Below are 10,505 nucleotides of genomic sequence, written 5' to 3'. Positions count from 1 at the left end.
TTTTGCTCTTGTTTTGCCCAGGCTGGAGTGCAGTGGCATGATCTCGGCTCACTACAACCTCCGCCTCCCGGGTTCAAGCGATTCTCCTGCCTCAGCCTCCCGAGTAGCTGGGATTACAGGTGCGTGCCACCATGCTCAGCTAATTTTTTGTATTTTTAGTAGAGATGGTGTTTCGCCATGTTGGCCAGGCTGGTCTCAAACTTCTGATTCAGGTGATCCACCCGCCCTGGCCTCCCAAAGTGCTGGGATTACAGGCGTGAGCCACCATGCCTGGCCAGATTCTTTTTTCTGAGTGAAGGAGCTTATTAGAGCTAAGCTCCACATGCATTGACCCCAGCCTTCCCCTCCAACCTCCTCCCTTTCCATAACCTTATTTCTATGGAAACTTCAGCCATACAGCTTCTTGCAATCCTTCCAGTCACTCAGGCTTTGCATGTGCGCTGTCTTCGCCTTGGCACGCCCCGCCCTTCCCCACCCTTCCCCATATGCTGAATTGCTTCTTAGACTTTAAGATTTAAGTCAGAGGCTGGGCACAATGACGCACATTTGTATTCCCAGCAGTTGGGATGCCGAGGCGGGTGGATCACTTGAGCTCAGGAGTTTGAGACAAGCCTGGGTAACATGGTGAAACCCCATCTCTACATAAAAGACAAAAAGTAGCCGGGCATGGTGGTGTGTGCCTGTGGTTCCAGCTACTTGGGAGGCTGAGGTGGGAGGATCACTTGCGCCCGGGAGGCAGAGGTTGCAGTGAGCAGAGATTGTGCACTCCAGCCTGGGTGAAAGTAAGACCCTGTCTCCAAAAAAGAAAAAAGAAAAAAAAAGATATAAGTCAGAGACCAGGCGTGGTGGCTCATGCCTGTAATCCTAGCACTTTGGGAGGCCGAGGACAGTGAATTACTTGAGCTCAAGAGTTCAGAATCAGCCCGGGCAACATGGCAAAACCCTGTCTCTACAAAAAGTACAAAATTTAGCTGAGTGTGCTGGTGCACGCCAGTAGTCCCAGCTACTTGGGAGGCTGAGATGGGAGGATCTCTTGAGCCTTGGAGTTTGAGGCTGCAGTGAACTATGATTGTGCCACTGCACTCCAGTTCGGATGACACAGCAAAACCCTGTCTCTAAAAAGATTTAAGTCAGAGTCAAGGTTTTCTGAGAAATGTTCCCCAACCAAGCCCCTCCTCGCACAATTAGCAGTTTTTCAGTGAGTCCAAAAGACTGTGTCAATTCCCCTATGGAAACACTTGACATCACGAAGGGAGTGAAGTTGTCCCTGTGCCTAGCACAGTGCCTGACACATATTACGTGCTCAAAAAAATGTCTGTGGAATGGAAGGGCATCATGATCTCAGCCAAACAGGCTGAACTTGAGAAGCGGGTGCTTGGAAGCATCTCAGGCAGTGAAAGGAATTCCAGGCTCCACAAAATAATGTGGCTGAGGACACTGACACACATCCTGAGACGGAGGGTGCAGGTAGGAGGTCTCAGCAGCTAGGCAGGGGTGGACAGTGTGTGTGTGAGTTGCGGGGGGCACTCCATGGAGCAGTGGCTTCATCAGAAATGGGGACTGTTTCCCTTCAACCATCATGGACCCTTCCCTGTTTCTTCTTGTCAGCCAGAGGAGGGAAGCTGCTGACAGCTCATCTCCAATATGCCCTCCAGGACCCTCGAGCCACCCCTCTCCACCAGCGACTTTGGCACTTGCACTCACCATCAGAGATGTTCCCAAGCCCCGAGGCCCTGCCCTGACATGCATCGTGACTCTCGGCTTCCCTGGGCCAGACAGCCAGATAGCTCCCAGTTTCTTGCAGCAGCTGAAAGAGTTGTAAGGCCTGGGAGTCAGGAGGCCCTGGTTCAAGTGCGGGCCAATAACCAGTCATGTGACCTTGGGCCAGCATCTCTCCCTCTTTGGGCCTCAGTTTCCCCAGCTATAAGTTGAAGAAATGGGATGGCTGGTCTTGGGGAGTCCCCTCCGCATGCTCATTCTGTGGACCCTGCAGTTCCTTGGATCCACATGCTCTCCTTATCTGTCTGTTCCTCAAATCAAAATCTTAGTGTTGACAGGGAATTTGTAAACATCTTCTTCATATAGATGAGGAATCTGAGGCCCAGGGAGGGGAAGGGGTGTGATCAGGAAGATGTACTAAGGGCAGATGCAGAATTCCAGCCGGAGTCTGTGCTCCCAGACATGATCTGACTTTGGTTTTAACGACTACTTTGAATGGAAGAATTATTTGCATCAAAGCTGCCCATGTGCCTAGCATAGGTTCACATAGGGTATGGCTGGTGCCTCTTCAGCCTTCTGTGGGCAATCAGTTCAGGGTCCATACCTTTCCATCCTGTAGCAGGAGCCAACCTAGACCAAGTCCTGGTGGGGAGACCTGAGCTCTGGCCTTCTCTGTGTAACTGACTAGCTGTGTGACCCTGGGCAAGTCACTCCACCTCTCTGGCTTTATTGCTTTGTGGTTATATGAGCTCCATTGGGCTCTAAGCTCTAGGGAACATGGACTTGCCTGTTCTATTTTAATCCCGGGACTTGGCTTTCAAAGTAAAGCTTCTTAGTTGAAATTTCAGAGAGAATCTCATTTGTGCAGCAGCCAATGATGTCTGTATTTAATCAGCCCGCAGAAGTCTTAGGTCACTGACTGGCCAGTGAAAGGGCTGCCCGTGGGCCAGGTGCTCATCTTTGGTTCAGTCCATTGTGGCCTGGAGTGTTATGTCACTGATAAGTACAGTTGCTTTTTCTAGGCATTGTTTAGAAAGGTATCTATTGGATCTCTGTTTTCTTGGTGAGGAAACTGGCTCAATGAGTCACTTAGCCCAGGCCACAAAACTGGTAAATGATGGTGCTGAGGTTAGAACCACAAAGCTCCGTGTTCTTCCCACTACTCTAGGACCCATAGCTATGGACTAGTCATGCAGAGCACAGGGCAGTACATTGAGGGCTATGGGGATTTGGTGGAAGCAGCAAACTTTCCAGATGGAGGGAGGTGCCCAGGAAGTCTTCATGGAAGAGGCGGCCTTTAAAATGGGAGTTTAAACAAGCAGGCAGGGCTGGTGAAGAACATTCCAGATCAAGGAAATAATGTTAGCCAAGGTGTTTGGGTGAGGGGATGGGTGAGAGGAAACTGGGCGGGATTCTGAGAGGGTGAGACTGTGTGGAGCGTCAGCATACATGGCTGGGAGGGTTATGAGACAAGCTTGTGTATCAAACCCAATAAGAAGTTTGGGATTGATTTGTGAAGTAGTGGAGATCCACTGAAGGTTGTTGAGCAGGTGAGTGACTTGATCAGAATTGGGCTGCCAGAAAGTGTATGGTTAGTTCCCTGTAAATCTTTTCCACCTGGGAGGCACAGGCTGTTTCACCTTTGCTGTTGTCTTCAGTCAGAGATGGGGAGGAACGGAGCAGAGCTGAGGAGATACTGCTGGCACCACCACAGTTAGGTGGAGGACCAGAGTGGGAGTAAGAAGAGAGTGGGCAGGGCCAGGCCTTCACAGCAGGTCATGGTGGGTGAAGAGGAGGAGGAGGAGCTGGAGACAACTTTCCTTCCTCCCTTGGCCATCAGCCTCCTCTGGCCTGAGGTCTGGTCTGGTGAGGGAGAGTACAGAGCATGCCTGCGCTGTCTGTGTGAGTTCCTGAGGAGTGAGATCTTTAATTTTTGTCTGCTGAGCCCCGATGGGCGAGAGGCCAGCCTGTGTTACAACCTCCTGGGGGCCCCTGGGCCAAGGCACTCAGTCCACAGTGGACGGAAACAAGGAATGAGTCATTCAGACTAGGACTAGCCGGGGCCCACTGGGATCTGCCGCACCTCGCCTGCCCTTCAGCCTGGTGTCTGTGCCCTTTCCTGGGGATTTGCCAGGTCTGGGTCTGTTCCTGAGGGACTGGGGCCCTAGAGAGGGTATTGGGGGCACCAGGGCAAACCTCATGGAGCCCCCACTCTCCACGGATGATCCAGGGAAAATCGACTCAGGGGATGATGGCAGAAGGCATCGTCTTCCTCTCTTTGCCTTGACGATGGAGAGTGAGAGGGAGCTGGCTTGCAGGCCTCCCTGGGGAGAGCTTGTTTTAGGAAAGACCCTACTGGAGACTTTCCTCTCTGCCCCTGCAACTCTCATCCCTCAGGGTGTGAGGACTGTTACTATGACCCAGCTCAAAGCCAAGGTGGGCACAGGTTGGAAGACCCCAGCGACAGCCAAGGGAAGCTGCTTCTTGTCCTTTTTTGTCCTCCAATACCTGCACAGCCATTCTAGAAGCCTAGATAGGCCTGCACAATCCCGCAGCCCACAGGATTTTCTTCCTGGGAATTTGGAAAGAATAATCCAGGTACATGAGCTCTGCCCATCTGGGTAACTCTCTCCACCTCCAGCAGAGCATATGAAGTCCCCTTGGTCTCACTGGGAGGAATTACAGGGAGGAGGTCTTCCAGCTGCTCATGCTGTTGTCCTGCTCAGGTCTTCAGAGACTCTGCTTGAGGAGAAGTTATGCTTCAGGCCCCCCCCGGGGGTTTAGAAGATTCCTCCACCTTTCCACCCCCAGCCTGGGACTGAAGGAATTTATGCAGGTAAATAGGAAATGATGTCTCAGCTTACAGTGAAAGGCACGGAGCTTTCAGATCAGCTCACCCGTGCACCAGAGACTGGAAAGGAAGGGAAGCGAAGTGAACTAAATGATTTGGAAGAGCTGCCCATTTCCCATCATTGCAGGACACCCTTGCGTGACTGCAGTGTGCTGCAGGGGAAACTGCATGGACTTTGAAATTGTTCTGACTTTTTAGTTGAATCCTGGCTCAACTCCTAGCTGTGTGACCTTGAGCAAGCAACTTTACCCCTCTGGGCTTATGAAATGGGAATGGCAACACCTCTACCACACAGCGTAGACATTATATGTATGTCATTTTTCTTTCCCAAAGAGAAAAGCTACGAGTTGAGATGAGCTCTATTCAGCAATTGCAGACTACTTGATGGAGGTTGGGTGAGCGTGGCTGTGACTTCCTTCCTTCTCCTTTGTGGGTGCGAGTCAGATTCACTGCCCTGACTCAGAGGGGACCCCTAGCTGGTAAACAGGCCTGAGGAGAATGGGGGATGCTTAGTGGGGGCTGACCTGTGACCGCAGTCCCATGCAGCCATTATCACCCCCACCACACCACAAACAGCTGTGCATGCTTCCAGCTCTGAGAAAAATGCAGCTGTAGGTGGTCTCCCCTCCCCTGGAACCTGGCACTGGTTTAGCATCTGGGACCAGACAAACCAGGAGTGAATCCCAGCACACCCACCTACTTGCTTGTGACTGTGGATGAGTCATTCACCTCCCCGAGCCTTCATTTCCTCATCTGCTATGTGGAGAAATAATAGCACTTCTTCATCAATAGCGCTTCTCATTAAATGAGAAAGTGACTATAAGATGACTTCGCACAGTGCCTGGTACCTTTTGAGTGATCAAGAAATATCCAGGCTGGACGTGGTGGCTGTTGCCTGTAATCCCAGCACTTTAGGAGGCCAAGATGGGCAGATCACTTGAGTCCAGGAGTTCAAGACCAGCCTGGGCAACATGGCGAAACCCCGTCTCTACAAAAAGTACAAATTAGCCAGGCGTGGTGGCGTGCACCTGTAGTCCCAGCTACTTGGCGGGCTGAAGCTGGAGGATTGCTTGAACCCAGGAGGTGGAGCCGAGATTGTGCCACTGTACTCCAGCCTGCGTGACAGAGTGAGACCCTGTCTCAAACAAACAAGCCAACAATGAAATATCAGTTGGTAAATGGAGTAGTAGTAATTGACACCTGCCCCTGGCCCCATGACAGGGTAAATAGGGCTGGCTAGCTAGTTTGTCCTGAAGAGGAAATGGCAAGACAAGAGCATCATTATCTCAACTTTCAGATAAGAAAGTAGAAGCCAAGTGAAGCTCAGTACTGTGCTCCATTCACAGAAGACAGAAATGTTCCCACATGGTTGTGGGAGGCCCTTTCCAGCACACTGTGAAATACAGGCCAGCTCACCTTACCTTTGCAGGAGCATCCATACCATGGCCACCACCACCAGCCAGCATGTCATGCCCACTCGGAGGAGACAGGCACCGGCAGACCAGGGCAGGGTGGTTGTGAATTCTTGAAGGGATGCCAGGTCATGGCATCTAAGGTAGAATGGTTCTGGCAGCCTTTGCAGGCCTTAACAACCTCACACAGGAGGGAGTCGGCGCCTCTTTGTACGGCCTCCACCTTCCAAACTGGAGGCCGAGGCTGCACAGTGCAGAGGTCCCAGCTGCCCAGTGTCTGCAGCAGAACATCCAAGCCCATGAGCGGCTCCCATCTGGAAGGCTGGGGGCCCAATCAAACCTTCCTTCAGTGATTCTTCCCTCTGATTAACCAGGAAATGTGTTATTTGTTCTGAGCAGGGGAACGAGCTCTCCTAGGGAGAGGAATTCAGGGCTGGAGGTCCAGTTACTTCCAAGGAAGAAAAATCCCTGGAATTCTGTCAGGAGTCTGGGTCTCAGCAACGGGGGCCGAAATGCGGCCCTTATTTACCAAATTAGTTCAGGTTCTGATAGACCTCTGGCTGCCAACATTATTCCAGTGAGACATGGAAAAGCAGTGAGTTTGCCCTGGGAGTCCAGGAGACTGCTGTCCCTTGCATGGGGTATGTGTCTGGGCAAACCTTCTCCCTGCTGGAGTCTTTTTATCAACCCTTTACACTCCCTCTGCAGAGTTTTCCAGAGATGATTTTCCTCCCCAGACCCAAGAGATGGGTGAGTAGGCTTAACAGCATTCTCATGAGGGAGAAAGCTTTGATCAGGCGGTGGGAAAGTGACACACAGCGAGTCGGGGCCATGCTGAAAACAGCTTCCCTTCTTTCACTGGGCCAAGAGGATTGAGGGGGGCAGAAAGTTCTGATAACCCCACATCTCCAGGGAATTACACAGTGGGCTGGCAGGCAGGGAAGAGGGCATTTGGGGATATGCCCTAGAGCTCCTTTGGTGGTGATAGTGGTGGGGTGGTTGGAAAGGTCATGATTCAATTGTGAAGAGGGCTCCAGGCATACAAGCCCGGGGTAGAGGCAAGGCAGTGTAACCTTAAAAGCTTGGGCATGGGTGGAACATGATCCAGGTTTGAATCCTGCCTCTGCTGTTTATCAGCTGTGCCATCTTGGGCAAACCAGTAGCCATTGTCAGCCTCAGTTTCCTCCTTTGTATGTGTGGAAATCATAATGCCTCCTTTGGTGGGTTAAATCCACCAATTGATGTAGCATGTTTAGCATGGTGTTTGGGCTACAGTAGGCTCTATCAGTTCTGGCAGGTTAAAAAAAAAAAAAAAAAAAGCCAAACTCAAGTGTTTGTGGGATTGGAGATTCTGAAGAACTGCAACCAGTCCCAGCAATTAATGAGGGTAAGGGAGATTTGGGCAGTAAGTAGGTGGCTGGACAGAGTGTGGCGCTGGGATGGAGTAGAAGATGCCAGTCTTTGGAGTAGATGAACCGGGTTGTGGTCCCTCCGGCGAACAGGGTGGGAATGTTCAAGGACCACTTGTACTTACTGAGGAGTGGAAGGGACGCCTGATGGTGAGAGAATGTGTCTGCATGAGGGTTTTGGCGGAGGCGAAGGGTGAGGGATGAATGGGCGGCAGACTTCCAGAAATGCAGACGGAGGAGATGGAGCAGTAATAATGACTTGGACACACAGGAGGAAAAAATAGCTCAGGGACGAAGATGACGCCAAGGTTTCTGGCTTTGGGAGGCCCACGGGGAACTGAGGTGGGTCTTGAGGGATCTAGAGGGGAGTTCCTGAAGGAACTGGGTGGGTTCCGGGGAGAGGAAGGGAGCCCAGAACTACAGAGGTGGGTGGATATCTGGGCAAGGAGAGGTAAGTGTGGACCTGGGGCTTCCACAGCTGTGAAGGAGCAGCGTCCCAGGAACAGAACTCAGTATTCTGGGAACTAAGGGGCATTCATGGTCAAATGCAAGGGGTAGGGTTCCAGGAGACCTTTAGAGCCAGCCCCAAAGGCAGCAAGCACATGAACCTGGATCAGAAGCTGCCACCCAGAACTCAGTTCCACTCTCTCTTAAAATGGGTCTAATGATACCAGCCCTCCCCATTTGATGGGATTACTGTGTCCTTCAGTTAGCCATCCATTTCACACATGTTTCTTGGCTTTTCTAGGTTCTGTAGAAACAGTGGTGAGCAATGCAGACAAGATATCTATTGCTTTAGAGCTATCATTGTGGTTTGGGAGGTCAGACAAGAAATGATTTTATAGGTTGTTGAACAGGACTTTTCCTCTGCTCTTGGAATATCTGCTGAAGCCACAAAGAACAATGAGGGCTAAATATTCTTGCATTCTGAAGAGAAGTACTAGGCACCTTACTAAAGGCAGAACAGGTTCAACAACAATCAAACCACATCCCTCAATTCCAGTCTACAAATGAAAGGGATGAAGAAAGTCACTGAAGCACAACACTGTTGCATTTGTGGGCAGGGCTGAGATTTCCCCTGAGGGCACTCCCCAACGCAAACCAAATGAAGGGAGATCCCAGAGAGAACCAGTCATCTGCAAGAAGAGGAGGCTGTGTCCCTATAACTGTCCCCCAACTGATGCTGACTATGTTGCTGGATGTTGCAGGCACCTTGGTGCATTAAACTACAGCAAGATAGTTCATGGGAGAACCCAACATATGTCTTTAGGAATTGAGGACGTACATAAATGAAGAGACTTGTGTGCATTTCCTGTCTGGAGAATTCTGATCTTGGAGCCTGGCTGGAGTGGCCTGTGTGGTAAGGTAAGAAGGGGGCAGGGTGAGGAGCAGCCAACTAACCCACCATTGTTTTGCCTGGCATAGGTGGGACAGTCCTATGAGAGACAGAGGATGCAAGGGTCTGCGAGAGGTTGACCAGAGAGTGCTTTGCTATGGCAACTCAGGGTGGAGGTCCTGTAGAGAATCTCCCAAGAACCCACATATGTGCCCATGAAAAAGCCAGTGCTTGGCACCTGCCAACCAAGGGTACCTGTCACATAAGGCTTTGCTACTTTTCCTCTAACACCTCTCCCCAAACCTTGACAAAGAGGAGTCATAGCAGAAAAGGAAGGTCAGGAAAACAGACCACACCCCACTCTTGCCACTGCAGGATCTCTAGCAAAGGGACAGGGGAGAGGAGGACTATTAAATGGGATGTGATATTGATTAACTTGGATGAGGTTTTGATCTAGACAGGAGCAGACTTTTTGTGCCTGAAAATGGGTCTTAATTATAGAAATAGAACAGTTCTCATGTCTGGTAGGGATGACCTCTCAAGCCAAGGACTCTGCCTGAGATGTCATTAAGGGTGGGAAAGGGAAATTTACCATAATATGGTTGGAGGTAGTAGTGGAATAGTTTCCAGTTAGTCCTCTTTAGGTTCAGCCCATTAAAAAACTCAGTTACATGAGCAAACAAATCAATAACAAGATGTCAACTGTTTTATGAAGATGAAACAGGGTAGTGTGTTAGAGAGTGATGACTGGGCTGCTCTAGATGGGGGTCAGGGATGGCTACTCCAGGAGCCAATATTTAATCTGAGAGGAGCAGTGATGAGGAACTATCCTCTAACATCTTGGAGAGGAACCTTCCAGTAGAGGGAAGGGGGCATTCACTCGGCTTGTTCAAGGAGAGAGAGAGGGCCAAGGCAGTGGAGTGTGGTGGGTAAGGGAGAGCAAGAGGTCAGATGAGATCAGAGCGGGGGCAGCCAGTTAGGGCTTTGTAGGCCAATATCAGGGGTCGAGGCTTTATTCCAACAGTAGGTATTACCTGGGCCCGTCCTTTGTGTGGTGTGGGAGGTTGTGAACTGGTGCCTGCCTGCCAGCTCCTTCACTCTGCCTCTCTGGGAAATAGGCTGTACAAATATGCCAGGGGCAGCCCTGTTGATCCAAGCCTTTAGGCTATAGGGAGGGGGCATGAGTAAGAATCGTGTGCTGATTACTGGGGACACGCAAACGGTGGCGATCAGCATTTCCACACCCCTGCCCACCTCACTGCCAACACAAGAAAATGTGAGTGCACATACAGGGATCACTGAATTCCCCTCTGAGTAATTTCTGAGTGAGGGGCTGGGGTGGGATTCCAGGAATGGACTCAACCAGAGGCGGGAGGCCTGGATTCCACTCCCCTCTTTCACACGCGCTGTCTCCTTGAGTGGCTTACTCAAGAGGCTCCTTGTCTTTGCCTCTGTGAAAAAGAGGACCCCTTGGCCGGGCGAAGTGACTCACGCCTGTAATCCCAGCACTTTGGGAGGCCGAGGCGGGCGGATCACCTGAGGTTGGTCGGGAGTTCAAGACCCACCTGACCAAGATGGGGAAACCCCGTCTGTACTTAAAAAATAATAATAATACAAAATTAGTCGGGCTTGGTGGCGCATGCCTGTAATCCCAGCTACTTGGGAGGCTGAGGCAGGAGAATCGCTTGAATCCGGGAGGCAGAGGTTGTGGGGAGCCGCGATCGCACCATTGCACTCCAGCCTGGGCAACAAGAGCGAAATTCCATCTCAAAAAAAAA

The 10,505-nt window shown here is 51.0% G+C and overlaps 1 protein-coding gene across 1 annotated transcript in view; it reads left to right on the top strand.

Moving 5' to 3' along the window:
* Positions 1-1,579: 1,579 nt before the first annotated feature.
* LTBP2 (latent transforming growth factor beta binding protein 2) overlaps positions 1,580-10,505 on the top strand; it is a 125,143-nt gene continuing 116,217 nt past the window's right edge. The window contains exons 1-4 of the mRNA XM_011981580.1: positions 1,580-1,818; positions 2,888-2,983; positions 3,819-4,015; positions 4,117-4,165. Of these exons, the coding sequence (XP_011836970.1) occupies positions 1,580-1,818; positions 2,888-2,983; positions 3,819-4,015; positions 4,117-4,165 (581 nt within the window). The remainder of the gene's footprint in view (positions 1,819-2,887; positions 2,984-3,818; positions 4,016-4,116; positions 4,166-10,505) is intronic.

Source organism: Mandrillus leucophaeus, unplaced genomic scaffold (genome assembly GCF_000951045.1).
Source record: "Mandrillus leucophaeus isolate KB7577 unplaced genomic scaffold, Mleu.le_1.0 Scaffold228, whole genome shotgun sequence".
Classification (NCBI taxonomy): domain Eukaryota; kingdom Metazoa; phylum Chordata; class Mammalia; order Primates; family Cercopithecidae; genus Mandrillus; species Mandrillus leucophaeus.
Note: the sequence above shows the minus strand (reverse complement) of the source record. Positions and strands in the feature narration are given on the sequence as shown.